The 16,237-nt window shown below is 44.7% G+C and overlaps 2 protein-coding genes across 5 annotated transcripts in view; both read left to right on the forward strand.

Moving 5' to 3' along the window:
• The window catches only part of abcc8 (ATP-binding cassette, sub-family C (CFTR/MRP), member 8), a 54,939-nt gene extending 41,487 nt beyond the window's left edge, over nt 1-13,452 (forward strand). For all 4 annotated transcript variants that reach the window (XM_030424683.1, XM_030424684.1, XM_030424686.1 and 1 more), the window contains 13 exons: nt 2,254-2,420; nt 2,875-3,102; nt 4,353-4,445; nt 4,810-4,912; nt 5,294-5,407; nt 6,139-6,259; nt 6,640-6,770; nt 6,857-6,935; nt 8,293-8,401; nt 9,882-9,985; nt 11,992-12,125; nt 12,855-12,917; nt 13,165-13,452. In XM_030424683.1, the coding sequence (XP_030280543.1) occupies nt 2,254-2,420; nt 2,875-3,102; nt 4,353-4,445; nt 4,810-4,912; nt 5,294-5,407; nt 6,139-6,259; nt 6,640-6,770; nt 6,857-6,935; nt 8,293-8,401; nt 9,882-9,985; nt 11,992-12,125; nt 12,855-12,917; nt 13,165-13,302 (1,584 nt within the window). In that variant the 3' untranslated portion in view covers nt 13,303-13,452. The remainder of the gene's footprint in view (nt 1-2,253; nt 2,421-2,874; nt 3,103-4,352; nt 4,446-4,809; nt 4,913-5,293; nt 5,408-6,138; nt 6,260-6,639; nt 6,771-6,856; nt 6,936-8,292; nt 8,402-9,881; nt 9,986-11,991; nt 12,126-12,854; nt 12,918-13,164) is intronic.
• Nucleotides 13,453-13,605: 153 nt separating this feature from the next.
• kcnj11 (potassium inwardly rectifying channel subfamily J member 11) lies at nt 13,606-16,027 on the forward strand. The gene has a single exon (XM_030424687.1). It carries the CDS (start codon nt 14,564-14,566, stop codon nt 15,719-15,721), a length of 1,158 nt encoding a protein of 385 aa, XP_030280547.1. The 5' UTR covers nt 13,606-14,563; the 3' UTR covers nt 15,722-16,027.
• Nucleotides 16,028-16,237: the final 210 nt, after the last annotated feature.

A 16,237-nucleotide genomic window follows, 5' to 3' on the forward strand; every position in this document is an offset into this window, starting at 1 on the left:
TGCACACATGGGTACAGTAACACCAAATGTTCAAAGTAACATTACATTCATTGTTGGGAGTGTAGAATCTCTTCAGGCCTCATATCTGCAACTCCAGACATTCACAGTCATTCATTTTCCTAAAAGTCTCCAACACTGGCTAACTGAGCAAACTAGCTAAACGGCATTTAGCAGCAATTAGCATTTGCTCTGCAGCTTATTTGTTTGGAGTACGACTTTGACACGTGGCCAATTCTCACATAATGAACCTTTAACCAATACTGAATGAATAGTTGGTTGCAGCCCTTATTTACAGTAACATGAACTCCGTCACAGACGAGTAGAAAACAGTTCATCAGATCTATGTTATGTTCTCAAACCAGCCGGAGTGAAATTGCGTAACAGTTTTCTCACTCAGTTGAGCAGCGCTGACCTGAAACACAAACGCAGACGCTGCCAGCTCCAGATGGAGCGTTTTCTCTCACGCGGCCCGGAGCGTCTGCAGCTCAGACTCATCTGCATGTTGGAGGCACAAGAACGCACTGACGGAGTCTCTGCGTGGAAATGAGGGAGCTATTTATAAAAGGATGTTTACAGCCGAGTACGAGTGTTTGTGAAGCCTCGCACGCCGAGGACGACTCAGAGAGAAAGTGCTGCTGGGAAATGTAAAGATTCAGAGATTTGATTCATGTAGACGTTGAAAAAGCTGCAAAAAACATATTAATAGATCAAATCTGAGGCTGACTTGACTTTAAATAAATTGATTTAGAAGTGTGTGCATGAACATATACCTCTTTAACCTTCATTGAATTTGAAGCTTGTCTTTTCAGCTTCTCCCCAGTTCAGTCCGGCACGCACACACATAATCTGTGAAAGCTAAATAACACACACACACACACACACACACACACACACACACACACTCGTAAACACAATATTTATACCGGCGAAGGTTAAGCTGTGTCGTTCACATGTCGGGGAGGCCGCAGCAGCTGCTGGCAGGTTATCATGTTCCAGGTCCAGTGAGGCGGCATTATAAATAGTCACGTATGAGATGCATGTGTGTCTTTGTGTTGCTTGTGTGTCTGTGTGTGGATGCTGGATGTTGGCGACAGCAGGTTAAAGATTGTAGTCGTCTCTCCTTCACTCTGCTGCTTCATTATAACACACAAACGCAGGCGAAATGTTCAGTTAAGTGCAGCTAGATTGCCGCTCGGATGCAGAGGACATCGTGTTTGGCCGAGCGTCAGCGAGTGTTTGCCAGGTTTATCTAATCTGTGCCGTGCTGCGGACTAAACCCACGTGGGGACACTCAGAAGTCCTGTTCTGCTATCAAACACAAGGCCGACACTTTATGTCGCTGCCAGGCTGCTGTCGGACAGCACAGGCAACTAAATGTTCACTTCACCGTCATCTGCACAGCTTCTGTCTGTTATTATTAATTTACGCGAATGTATGCTTTCAATTTTATGTCGTGGGAAACATTGGGCTCATGCACAGAAACTAGTAGATTAGGGTTCGGAAAAGTGCGTGATTTGTCTGGTTCTGTCACCAGAAGCACCTGGAAATTGTCGTGACGTCTCTAAAAGTAGAGCAGAGCAGAGACTTGTAGAAACTCTAAACATTGTGATGAAGTGATATTCAGGGAGGTGATGAAGCTGTGTGTAGAAAGGAAACCACCCCGATCCTGTTCCTGTCGGTGCTCCTTAAAATCTGAGCGGTGATTATTCATTCTCCTCTCTGCAGCGCACACACTGCCCCTCACTCCCTCCACCTCCACCTCCTCAGCTGCCTCCACCATCAGCATTAAATATGCTACATGTTAGATGTTGTTTGTCTCAGGCGCTGCTGGAGGTTTATGATCTCTGTGCTGATGATGGTCACATGTTCCACTGCAGCACATGAAAGTAAAAATGCATCTTATGCTGAAATAATCCGATAAAATTTGACATTGACGTCCAAAATGCATCTAATTCTTCTTATTTTTGACCCAAGTTGGATCTTTGCTGGCTGTTTGGTGTCATGAATGTGAATATTTTAAGTTCTATGAGAAGATGAGACAGAATCAGTCCAGGCGTGAAATGAACTGGGAGGTAAATTGAGGAGAAAGTGAGTTTCTTTTTTTGTTGAAACGCTGCCAGATCAGCTTTCAACGGTTCACCGGCTGTGGATAGCTAATCGTTAACCAGCCCCAGAGTTTATTTAGGCTTTTAATTACAGTTCAAGCAAGCTGAGTGACGGGAACACTCCCACACCTTCTCTCTCTCTCTGCAGGCCTGCGGCTTCAGTCACTCGTGGTATCTGTCCATCTTCAGCGTGCTGTGCTGCCTCGGCATCATCCTGTGTCTGGCCACCTCCGTGGCCGTGGAGTGGACCGGCCTCAAAGTGGCCAAAGAGCTTCATCAGCAGCTCCTGCACAAGATCGTACTCGCCCCCATGAGGTACGACGCTCAGTGTGTGTGTGTGTGTGTGTGTGTGTTGCAGCTCTGCCTCGTGACGTCTGAAAACAAGCAGATGTGTGTGATAAAAACAGATCATTTAAAGCAGGAAAACAACAGTTAAAGCACCTTATTTGTCGCCCCATTACTCAGAGTGCCATCTGCTGTCCCTCACACAAAACCTAGGAGACATCACAGACAGAAAATACGCACCTAACACAGCTGCATGTACTGTATACACACTCACACGCACGGCTTCATAAACAGATGTTTAAATACAGATTAGTTTTATTCTAATGATGTGGAAATGTCTGAGATATGTTTAGTGGCATTCTTTGGGGAGGATATAATCTGTAGAAGTATTTTGAGATGAAATTATGATGAAAATGATGTTATTAGAGCCTAGCTTGGTTCCTGAGGGTCATCACAGAGTCGACTTGCTGTTTTTTCCCTCCAGGCTGTTCGAGACGACTCCGCTCGGCAGCATCCTCAACAGGTTCTCCACGGACACCAACACCATCGACCAGCACGTCCCCACCACGCTGGAGTGCCTCAGCCGCTCCACCCTGCTGTGCGTCTCCGCCCTGGGCGTCATTTCCTACGTGACCCCGGTCTTCCTCATCGCCCTCCTGCCGCTGGCCGTCACCTGCTACTTCATCCAGAAATACTTCCGGATGGCCTCCAGGTGAGCAAGGCGACGCAGAGTGGCCGGATGTCTCTGTAATCAGAGCTGTCGCTTCCACCGAGGACGCCGAGGTCACGTCCTCTGTGTCGTGACAGCGTTTTACGACCTGAGAAGGAGTTTATATTCTATAAATACACACAAATGACAGAGGGAAGGTTTTAAACAGCTGATTTATGACTCAGCTGATTTGAAGTCAATGGTTTAAGCCCCCAAACAGTCGAACAATTCAATACAGTAAGTAGGTATTAAGTATCTCTCCACCTTCCTGGTAGTGAGACTAAGGCATTAAATCATTACATGTACATTTAACTAAAATAGATATTTTAAATTAGATTTGTTTTTCAAAATTAAAGCCTTGTTCAATGTGAAATAAGCAGTTTTGTCCATGCATAAGTAGGGATGTACCAAAATATCGATACTACGATATATCGCGATATTTCGTCATCCACGTAATCGATACACTGGATAAATATCAATATTTAATAATATTTGTATATAATATTAAGTTGCAGTCAGTGTGTGTGTTAAGAAGAGCCACTGTGCAGTATACACTTTGTTTTACTTGGCTGTCATTCATGTGAAAGTGATTGACAATTTTTTGTAATTCCGGTGAAATGGATTCAATGCAGTCAGTAAATTCTGAATTTCTTCAGTGACACAGATATCGTGATGTATCGTGGATGACATTTTTTGCAATATATCGATTATCGCAGAATTGCTGTATCGTGATATTATCGTTATCGTGGGCAAAATATCGTGATAGTATCGTATCGCGGGGTACCTGGTGATATACAGCCCTATGCATGAGTATAAGATGAGTGTAGTTTGATTCATCTATTATCTGAGCCTGTCACTAGACGTGTAAATCACAAGTTTCATAACAATACGATATTAAAACGATTCTTTGCAGAATTATACGATATCACAAAGTCTTCTACGATACGATTTCTATTCGATTCGATACAGCGGCCTGCGATCGATATGAGACGAAATCGTATGTGTATTCAACACAATCAGTTACATTTATATCTCCACGATTTCTCAGAATGTGGGTGTGAATACTGAATGGGAATTTCAAAATAAAGGTGTATCTTAACGACGATATAAATCAATGCTGCTGGATCAGACACACGTCCGACCTGTCAGAGATCTTGTGCCGTTGTTTCGTATCACGTTGCTCTTTAATGCGACCCGAGCTTTGCTTCAGCTGATATTTCTCCTCTCCGTCGTGTTTTCCGTCTTCCTGTCAGGGACCTGCAGCAGCTGGAGGACAGCACCCAGCTCCCTTTACTCTCCCACTTCTCTGAGACGGTGGAGGGTCTCACCACTATAAGAGCCCTCAGGTAATCATTACAAACACTTTTTTACACCCTTTTCCACAGAATGCACTGTCAGAGTTGTGCAGAAGTCAAACTACCTGAACTGAATGAGGGATATTAATAGAGGATTATTCTACATCATCCTCTGAGAGTCTCCATCTTCAGTTGTGATTATCTCCCTTAATTTGACATTTTGTTAACCACAAATCCAGCTGCCCTCGTGGATTTAGTGCATATTTAATGCTCAGGATTACAGGAGTTTGCTTCAGATGCATCATCGGTATTGGATGGTAATTTATCTGCAGCAGTTGTGTAATTATTATCGCAGCATTTCAGGATGTAAAAGCACAAATAAAAACAAGCCTTTGTCTTTTGTTTCCGTCTGCAGGTACGAGCCCAGGTTCAGACAGCGGTTGCTGCAGTACACCGACGCCAACAACATCGCCTCTCTCTTCCTCACGGCAGCCAACCGCTGGCTGGAGGTCCGCATGGTAATGATCCGGATCGGTCCTGTTTGCTGTCTGTCAGTCTGCAGCTGCTTCACATTTTTATTGATGCTTGCTGGATAACTGCTCCCTCTGTTGGGACGCTGAAAAACTGAATTTTTAATGGTTTACACATCACATCCGTGTGCATGTGATGTTTTATGTATCGACTGGCACGCAGCTCGTGTTTTCTCAGCGGCGGAGGAGAAAAGCGCCACATGTTCATGGATTCATGTGCACGGATGCGGAAGAGAACACTTTTTGTCAACACGGCTCGTCTTTGTGATGCCACACAGATCTATAACAACGGATGTGCTTTTATTTACCTTTCTTTTAATTATTCAGTGGTGCGTTAACTCGTTGCTGTTTCGTCCTCTGTCCCTGCAGGAGTACATCGGGGCCTGTGTGGTGCTGGTGGCAGCTGTAGCCTCCATCACCAACTGTCTGTACAACCACCTGTCCACCGGACTGGTGGGGCTGGGACTGACGTACGCACTCATGGTACGTACTCATTCTACATCAGTGCAGAAGTTCCCCAAAGTTTCCCAATTCAGATTTAAGTATTTTGCCATTAACTTTTTTATTTATTTTGGGTTTATTTTCTATATTTAAACTTGTAGAAGAATTAGAAGAATGTTCCTGATCAGATTAACTACTGAAAAATCATAAATTATTAAAAAATCTGGATGAAATTATGTTTAAAAATACATCTTCTGGTACAGTAGTTGAATCTTTTCTCGAAGCTTCCTGAATCAGAGGCTCATTTGCTGCACGAAAAACAACTTATTAATACGTCGGATTGTAAAATTCTGTTCCACCACATTAACTTATTTAAAAAAACATAGCCGAGATCAATAAAACAACAAAACTTCTGTATTCTGTCATCGTTCGACCCCGAGCACGAGATGTCTGTCTGAAGTGTTTCTTTCTAACTATTTCTACATTTCTGTCCAGTCAAATCAAATAAACTCGAGAATTAGATATTGTGAAAACTCTTTGAGCTCTTATGTTACACATAAACCTGAAAACTGAGCTTGTTTTTTTCCAGTAAGTTGCCAGAATTATTCCTATATTTTGAAAGTCGATCCAATCTGATCAACATGAAATCATTAATCTACATTTGAAAGCACTCTAACATGCCCCCCGTGTGACTGCTGTGACATTTACCCAACTGTTCCCCACTTCCTCCTCCTCCTCCTCCTCCTCCTCCTCCTCCTCCCTCCACGTATCAGGTATCCAACTACATGAACTGGATGGTGCGTAACCTGGCAGACATGGAAGTCCAGCTCGGCTCAGTTAAGAGGATTAACGGCCTGCTCAAGACGGAACCGGAGAACTATGAGGGGCTGCTCAGTGAGTGCAGCGACACCGTCACACTTCCAACATAAACTCAACCTTGTGCACTGATTCTGCAGGTGCACAAGAGAAATCACATCTGGTTGTTGATTGTGGTTGAAGGTTTTTATGATTTCTGCATCAGAATGAATCAAAGTCAGACTACATCGACTTTTCTCCCTGTCAGATGAAGCCGGGCGTCACCATGCTCATGAGAAATGTATCTTTATCCCCCTTCAGATGTTTTTTCGCATGAGTTAATACCTTTAGATAACTTACTAATCTACCTTACATGAATAAACACGTAGCTATTGACTGTGTGAACCCACTGTGGTTATCCTCTGCTGTGATTTTTGGCTTCTTGAGAGATTATTAAAAGATGTTTGTGTGCGTCTCAGCGGTGACTCAGGTCCCTGACGGCTGGCCCCGACAGGGAGAGATCAAGATCCAGAATCTGAGCGTCCGATACGACACAACGCTGAAGCCCGTGTTAAAGAATGTCAACGCACACATCAACCCCGGGCAGAAGGTAATCAGACTGTGTGTGTGTGTTACTAAAACTGGAAACTAAATGCGAACGTGAATTTATTCATGAGTTTATGTGTTTATTTGGAGGTGGGGATCTGTGGCAGGACGGGCAGCGGCAAGTCCTCTTTCTCCCTGGCCTTCTTTCGCATGGTGGACATGTTTGAGGGTAAAACAGCAACACTTCAAATCAGATAAAAGCTTTGTTAGTGATGTAATAAATGCATTAAATACTGATAATGTTCTCGTTATAACGTACGGAAGAGGATTAGGGCCACATGTGAATTTTTTTTTTAGTTCTGACTTCTGAGATTAAAGTCAGAATTCTGAGATTAAAGTCAGAATTCTGAGAAAAAAGTCAGAATTCTGAGATTAAAGTTAGAATTGTGAGATTAAAGTTAGAATTCTGAGAAAAAAGTCAGAATTCTGAGATTAAAGTTAGAATTCTGAGAAAAAAGTCAGAATTCTGAGATTAAAGTTAGAATTCTGAGAAAAAAGTCAGAATTCTGAGATTAAAGTCAGAATTCTGAGAAAAAAGTTAGAATTCTGAGAAAAAAGTCAGAATTCTGAGATTAAAGTCAGAATTCTGAGATTAAAGTCAGAATTCTGAGAAAAAAGTCAGAATTCTGAGATTAAAGTCAGAATTCTGAGATTAAAGTTAGAATTCTGAGATTAAAGTTGGAATTATGAGAAAAAAGTCAGAATTCTGAGATTAAAGTCAGAATTCTGAGATTAAAGTTAGAATTCTGAGAAAAAAGTCAGAATTCTGAGATTAAAGTCAGAATTCTGAGATTAAAGTTAGAATTCTGAGATTAAAGTCAGAATTCTGAGATTAAAGTTAGAATTCTGAGAAAAAAGTCAGAATTCTGAGATTAAAGTCAGAATTCTGAGAAAAAAGTCAGAATTCTGAGATTAAAGTCAGAATTCTGAGATTAAAGTTAGAATTCTGAGATTAAAGTTGGAATTATGAGAAAAAAGTCAGAATTATGAGATTAAAGTCAGAATTATGAGATTAAAATCAGAATTATGAGATTAAAGTTAGAATTCTGAGATTAAAGTCAGAATTATGAGATTAAAGTTAGAATTCTGAGATTAAAATTGGAATTATGAGAAAAAAGTCAGAATTCTGAGATTAAAGTCGGAATTCTGAGATTAAAGTTAGAATTCTGAGATTAAAGTTGGAATTATGAGAAAAAAGTCAGAATTATGAGATTAAAGTCAGAATTCTGAGATTAAAATCAGAATTATGAGATTAAAGTTAGAATTCTGAGATTAAAGTCAGAATTATGAGATTAAAGTTAGAATTCTGAGATTAAAATTGGAATTCTGAGAAAAAAGTTAGAATTCTGAGATTAAAGTCAGAATTCTGAGAAAAAAGTCAGAATTCTGAGATTAAAGTTAGAATTCTGACTTTTTTCTCAGAATTCTGACTTTAAAGTCAGAACTAAAAATAAAAATTCACATGTGGCCCTAATCCTCTTCCGTAATAACGGCACTTTGTTATCATGATTTTTGTTTCCTCACAGGCAGGATCGTGATCGATGACATCGACATCGCCAAGCTGCCTCTGCAGACCCTCAGATCTCGCCTGTCCATCATCCTCCAGGACCCCATCCTGTTCAGCGGCACCATCCGGTACGATGATTCTTGTCTCTGAGGTTTCTGAGGCCCAACGTTTCCAGCTACAGGACCAGTTGGCAAACTGTGACACACTTCAGACACACTTGTCTGAAGCATGAGTCGAGCTGAGGGTTTGCAGATAAGAGGACATTCCTCTGAAAACTCCACCGCAGGAGTTTATTTTTAGATCTCAGCTGCAGTGACCATAAAAGCTTTGTCACATCGGAGAAGAAGAGGAGGAGAGATATAAAGACAATGTGACAATGTCTACGGAAGCCCTGAGGGACGAGGGAGAACATTTCTAGTGCTCCTTTTTCTAAAGTAGAGTGAAAAATATTTTATGTGTCGAGCCGAGTGAAAACATTTTTTTTCAGGTCGAACATTTTCTTTTCATGTGTTGAGAGGAGTGAAAAAAAGAAATTCCATGTGTGAAATCTTTTTTTTCTGTGTGTGAATCCCAGTTGAAAAAATAGGAACTAGGACTCAAGTGTTTCCGTCTGTAATACTCATCACTGACCACGAGAGGCAGAAGTGCACGACTGCTCAGGTCCTAAATAAGATGAAAAGCATCCAATTCTGCACTCCAAATACAACATGCATCTATTATATGTTAAGATGTTACGCAGCGTGACTGTCATGTTTCTTTTGGCGAGGCTGTCCCAATCTGAAGGCTCCTCCAAATGCAGCCCTCCTGCTTTTCCCTGTTTTTGGAGGACGCACCGCTACGATCCTTTGTGGCCTCACATATCCCAAGATTCTTTACGCGCCCGAAAAGGCAGAAAGAAAGAGAGAAAGTGGCGACATCGCCTGGCGTAGATCGTCACTTTCGCGAACTGGGCGGCAGAAATCCTGATGTAAGGGTAAAACCAGGAAATGCTCCAAAGGCTAGACCGTCACATTTAACAACGGCTGACACGTTAACAAGGTCGCTCCGAAGGACTCGCCTTCGAAGACCACAAAGGCCGAGTCCTTCAGAGGATGCAGACCCTGAATTGAGACACAGCATGTGAATACTGAATCACAGCCGAGAGGAAGATGAGGAAAGTGCATATTTCTGGCAAGAAATGACAGAAAACGAGTTGAACGTGTCTGAGATGGAGGTTGGAAAACATTCTTTAATAATTGTTGTCCTTTAGCAGCACTAATTGGATGCTTTTCATCTTGTTTAGGATATGAGTGGTGGTGCACATCTGCCTCTTGTGGTCAAAATTAGTATTGCAGAAAAAAAACGCTTGGGCCATAGTTCCTCTAGAAAAATAAACATTTCCACGAGTGAAATCTTAGTTTTACTCTTCTCAACACATGAAAAAAACTATTTAGAACTTAGAAAAAGGAGCACCAGAAAAGAAAAATTCCTCCCTTGCATCACTCCCCGTCTCTGGTCTGCACTTTCTTAACGATGATGTTCATGTTGAATGTGCTGTTATAGCTAATAATGTCCTTGCACAAGTGTTTTAATGTGTGTGTGTGTGTGTGTGTGTGTGTGTGTGTGCAGGTTCAACCTGGACCCAGAGATGAAGGCCACAGATGAGATGCTCTGGGAGGCTCTGGACATCGCTCAGCTGAAACCGGTCGTTAAATCCCTTCCAGGCGGCCTGGGTGAGAAAAAATGTGTAGGATGGAATCTATATGTGTGTGTCAGTATGCACACACACGCACACACACACACAAACAGACTCACTATTACATGTCTGTTGCTCTTCATGAAATTTCTCCCCTCTGAGCTCCAGAGATGGAAATGTTTGTCAGGTTCTCCACCAGTTTTGTGCAGATATTCATGTCCTCCTCAGGATGAATTGTAATAACTTTGGTGATCTTCTGACTTCTAATGTAGCTAAATACATGCAGACAGCTCTGCTTTGTGTTCAGTGGTAATTAGCACATGTTAGCAGCCTGGGAAGAGGACCGATCTGCTCAGCTCTGATGCCCTCCTGCTCTTCACACTGATAAGAGCTGGATTATGTTGTACGACAGAGGAGCCCCCTTTTTTATTTTTGGACAGAAGAGCTTCACTGATCCGGATTTAAAAGTCAAATAGCGTGCAGGCTGCCGGTCCCTCCAGGCTCACAAAACTCAGATCAACTGAGGCGATACTGATCAAATATGAATAAAGATTCTTTCACTGCGTCGACTAAACACATTTCAGTGTGTTTCTGACCAGGCCGCCATCTTTTTCCTGCCTCAAAGCTCAGTAGGAACTTTCTAGACTTGCATGTGCTACTTCACACATTTCATTGCTCTGATTGGTTGTCGGTCTGTCCAATTGCGTCCAGAGGAAAGTTGATATCCACCCACTGAAACCAGAAATTAATTGAGAGGGACCAGACTGATTTATGAAATAGTCTGGTGAGGCCGGGCTAACATGCCAGAACGCTAAACTTAGCTCGACTCTTGCACGTAAACAAACTGTTATCTATGCCACAGACTGGACAGGACCAGTGTTATTACGCTGCGGTATATAACTGAACTGTGAGGCGATTATCTATACATCAAAATAAAATGATACCTCATCTGTGGTCACATGAGATCATCACATCTGTCAGCTGCTCTCGTGTCTCCGTGCACAGATCAGGCTGCTGTATCGGAGCTCACCAGCATGAATTTTTAACCTCGCCCGTCCGAGTCGTGTCGGCTGTGAAGCTCCTCCGTCCTGCACGCTTACACAGCCACATTATTCTTAGCTCACAGGAGAGCTGACGGCCGCAGCAGTCTCACCATCAGATCAGATATTAGCTGAAGGGCCTCTGCAACAGACCTCACATACATGCATGATGAATGTGTTGGTCCGTCTCGCTGCAGCTCCTGTTGGCTCCTTATACTTTTAAATAAAAATAACAGACTGCTGCTCGGCTTAAACCTGCTTTCACTTGTCTGGTGTGACGCTGACAAATGTGTGTGCTGCTTTTGTTGATGTTCGCTGGAGCCAAAAGTTCAAATTAATATTGATCAGAAACACCAGAGTTCACACCCAATTAAAGTTTGCACACAGCGTCAGTGTGTGGAGTTTTAGTGGTGCTGCACTGATTGTATAAATAGACTTATTTAATGTTAAATCCTTGTAATTTACTTGGAAAACAGCAAATCTGGAGGTGTGGCGTTGTCGTTTTTATACATCTTTTAGGAATATATAAAATTTTGACCTCACCTCGTCTCGTGCATCATATAAAACCATTATTGGTTGTTCTGGTGGCCAAGTGGTTTTCTCTATAAAACGTATCCATCCAATAAAGATGATAATTGCACATTACCTCAAAGAAATGCAACTTTCAAAGCATCGTGAAGGTCATCTCTGGGACGAAATATATTCAGATGAATCAGGGCGGCTCTGCAGTGGCTCCAGATAAATCACGTGTTTACGGTTTTATTCATGAAAGCGTTAAAAGGTCGTTCTCATGTGATTTAAAGCAGGATTATAAACCAGGTGTGCGCTGGCTGATAGAGCTCACAACAGCAGTTAAGGTTTTCAGATATTGATCCGTAAAAGCCAATTGACTCTGCCCTCTAAATGAGCCAGAATAATACTGGATTGGGAACGTTTGTCTGGACATATGTTCATAAAAGTACACACAGTTGACAACATTGAGATTAATGTTTTTCTCCTGCAGACGCCGCGGTGACGGAGGGAGGAGAGAACTTCAGTCAGGGCCAGAGGCAGCTGTTCTGTCTGGCCAGAGCCTTCGTCAGGAAGAGCAGCATCCTCATCATGGACGAGGCCACGGCGTCCATAGACATGGCGACGGTGTGTGTCAGTGTGTGTGTGTGTGTGAGAGAGAGAGAAATGTGAGGTGGTGGAGGAGCGTTCAGGAGATAAGATGGAGAGAGGCGAAGGGAAGAAAGCTGAGAAGACGAGAGAATCACTTAATGTGAACCAAAGACATAAAGAGAAAACCACTTCAGCTAATGGCTTTTTAAAATCCAAAGGTTTATATTCACACACAGCTGAAGAGTTAAAACCTACAGATCGATATATGAAATCTTGTTATTCTCGTAAATGAAAGAATTAACAGCATCAGACAAACAGAACTAATCCCGATTGAGCTGTTTTCTGATTTTACTCCGCTCGTTTACAAAAATCTGTGGTTAGAGCCGCTTCTCATCCAGCGTGGATCACATGTTTGTTCTGTCATCTCATGCTGTATGATGTAAGAGCAGGATACAAAGAAAGGCAGAGTGTAGGAGGTGTGCATGAAGCAGAAAAAGACTAAAGAATAACGTGGAGGGGAAGATAGTGAGCGCAGTGAGAGCCTGAGGGGAAGTCAGCGTCTGAGAATGGCTGCTTGTTACTTAAGACCCCTCTCCTGAACGACGGGGTCACAAAGAGCCGCGAGGAGACGCAGTGGAGCGTTTCATCGGGGACACAGCGATGAGGATGAAGAGGTTGAAAGATGAGCTTCAAGAGGAGTTTAAAACAGTCCTGTAGTGTTTCTCACACATGTGCTTTTTGTCCCTCCTCTCTCCGTCCTCACAGGAGAGCATCCTGCAGAAAGTGGTGATGACCGCCTTTGCTGACCGCACAGTAGTTACTATAGCAGTGAGTATCTCCCCCACCACACTGTACCGGAGCCTCAGGCGTTTACAGTAATGCATGCAGCTCTCTCCCATTTCCCCCCCTGAGAGCTCTGACCTCCATCCTCACTGCTGGTGCAAAACAAATGCAGCGTGGACGAAGGACGGTCACTGCAGGACTTGATTATAACAGCTAGTTTATTGTTAAAGTGTAAGATGTAGATTCAGCATCAGCATCTTTGCTTTCTCTCCCCTCCTCCACCACTGTGCAGCATCGCGTCCACACCATCCTGAATGCCGACCTGGTGATTGTGATGAAGCGGGGGATCATCCTGGAGTACGACAGGCCCGAGGCCCTGCTGGAGAAGGAGGACAGCGTCTTCACCTCCTTCGTGCGAGCAGACAAGTAGCACAAAGACGACAGCGACGGAGAGAGAAGACATTCAAAGTGCAATTGTCCCCATGGAATATATTCCTTTTATTTTTTAACCATGTTGTATTATATTTGTACATAAAGAAAAGGTTAATTCTTTGTTAATAAAAACATAAATTATCATTAACGTTGCTGTGGTGTTTTTTTGTGTGGGGGTTGGCTGATTGGGACTGATGGAAAAGTTTTGTGCGCTTGTGTGAGACTTTAAAAAACAAATGAGTCATCGCAGGTTTAAAGTGACCTGAAGGCACAGCTGAGGAGTACACGATGCTGTCCGGGCAAGCTGAGGCAGAGAGCCAAGCGGCACGGCATAGTGATCATCTTCAAATACTCCGGGGTGTCAGAGGGAGGCGAGAGGCGCCGGCTGCTGCTGCCAGGACTCACACCTGACATCAGACAGTTTCATGGTGACACGAGGAGCCTGTGAAATAAAGTCTTTCCACAGAGGAGCAGAACAGGATGATGGGGGTTTAAAACACAGGCCTGGATGTTCACGAAAAGACTGAATGTGTCTCTGTGGGTGTCACACTTTGTCTTAATGTAAAGCTGATTTCACACCACACAGCCTGAGGACGATGCGCCCTACATTCAGCTCATTATATATTCAGTGTGAGCTTCACATCTGCATGAATTTAGTGCGTAATTGGCTCACTTCTTCATTCTGTTTGAGAATCACAGGGAGGGCACCACAGAGGTGGAGGAGGCAGGGAGGGAAGGAGGGGAGGGAGGGACTGCCTCCTCCACCTCACCGCGTCTCCATCTCACGTTACCGAGCTGCGCTGAAGTGTCGGAGTCAGCAGAGAGCCGACTGCGCCACTAAAACCTGCCTTCTCATCCAAAGGTGATAAAAATCAGCTCAGAGGAACATGATTCTGCCGCGCCAACATTTTACATCTCACTGAGTCTTCCTTGCACGCCCGAGGCAGCGCCCCGCCGCAGGGCCGGTTCACCATGGCACAGGGTGCTGTGGCCCCAACTACACGTGTGGACGGTCGGTCTTAGCCGTGACTGACGGCGGCAGCTGCAGAGCTGGAAGGAGAATCTTCTCATGGGACTCCCGCAGTTGTGAAGCGCCTGATCTGGAAACGTGAGGAGCGCGCATAGCTCCGGGAAACCGGCGACAACCAGACTGTCCTCCCGACCGGTGAGAAAAGAGCGATAACGAGGAAAGTTCTCCATCTTCCAGCCGAACCAGAGCCCAAAAAAAAAAGGCTGTGGTTCCGTAGTATGGGAGCGATATGTTGTCCAGGAAAGGACTCATCCCTGAGGATTACCTGCTGACACGGTTGGCTGAGGATGTCCTGCAGCAGCCAAAGTTCCGGGCGAAGCCGGGGAAGGCTCGCTTCGTCGCCAAGAACGGCACCTGCAATGTGGCGCACACCAACATCCGAGAACAGGGCCGGTTCTTGCAGGACGTCTTCACCACCCTGGTGGACTTAAAATGGCTCCACACGCTCATCATTTTCACCATGTCCTTCCTGTGCAGCTGGCTCCTCTTCGGGATGATCTGGTGGCTCATCGCCTTCGCGCACGGCGACCTGGACGAGAGAGGAGACGACTTCGTCCCGTGCGTAACGGACATCCACTCCTTCGCCTCCGCCTTCCTCTTCTCCATTGAGGTCCAGGTGACCATCGGCTTCGGTGGCCGGATGGTCACGGAGGAGTGCGTCTCCGCCATCATCATCCTGATCGTGCAGAACATCGTCGGACTGGTCATCAACGCCATCATGCTCGGCTGCATCTTCATGAAAACCGCGCAGGCCAACCGGCGCGCCGAGACGCTCATTTTCAGCAAGCACGCCGTCATCTCCGTCCGGAACAACAAGCTGTGCTTCATGATCCGCATCGGCGACCTGAGGAAGAGCATGATCATCAGCGCCACCGTGCGGATGCAGGTGGTGAAGAAAACCACCACCGAGGAGGGCGAGGTGGTTCCACTGGACCAGATCGACATCCACATGGACAACCCGGTGGGGACCAACGGCGTCTTCCTCGTGTCCCCCCTCATCATCTGCCACGTGATCGACAAGAACAGCCCCCTGTACCAGCTGTCCGCCTCCGACCTGCAGCACGAGGACATCGAGGTGGTCGTGGTGCTGGAGGGCGTGGTGGAGACCACGGGCATCACCACGCAGGCCAGGACGTCGTACGTGTCGGAGGAGATCCTGTGGGGGCAGCGCTTCGTGCCCACCGTGTCCGAGGAGGACGGCATGTACGCGGTGGACTACTCCAAGTTCGGCAACACCATGAAGGTTCCGACCCCGTGCTGCAGCGCCAAGAAACTGGACGAGGCGGGAGGCATCGCCCGCTTCAAGCTGGAGGAGGGCGTCACCTTGCGGGCGTCTGTGAGAAGGCGGCGGGGCGCGACGGTGCGCAGGTCCAGGATGGAGAGCTGATGGAGCGTGCGGACTGCTGAATGACGAAGATTATATTTATTTTATAACATATAAAAGTAAAATTCATATTAACACGTGTTTCACTCAGGGTCAGTGTGAAGACGCACAGAGACAGAACGCACTGAGGGTCATGTCACGCGCGCAGAATGAACCGGAAGTCCAATTTGAATGTGTTTTATCTTTTATTATTATTATTTTTTAATCCAGAGTGGCTGCATGTGTCTGAGAGAAATAAAGGAGAGCGTCTCATGTGACGTGTGTTGTGCACATTAAAGGGGCAGTCTGACTATTAAACACTGCAGTGGAGCTACAGGGCTGATGGAGGCGGAGAAGCACTTTATAAGGATTAAACATTAATAAATGGTGAAATAAAAGTATAGTTCATAGTTATTTCACTGTGGACAAACAGTCACATGCTTTATAAACCATTTATTAAAGCAACATTATGTAGAAATGGTCTTTTGTATGACTCAGCGACCTCCACAGTTTGTAAGAGCAGCGCCACTGTCGTAAAAA

The sequence above is a fragment of the Sparus aurata genome, chromosome 8, assembly GCF_900880675.1.
Source record: "Sparus aurata chromosome 8, fSpaAur1.1, whole genome shotgun sequence".
Taxonomy (NCBI): Eukaryota; Metazoa; Chordata; class Actinopteri; order Spariformes; family Sparidae; genus Sparus; species Sparus aurata.

Excerpts from the sequence above, each read along its gene's own strand:
- kcnj11 (XM_030424687.1), top strand. The coding sequence starts at position 14,564 with ATGTTGTCCAGGAAAGGACTCATCCCTGAGGATTACCTGCTGACACGG.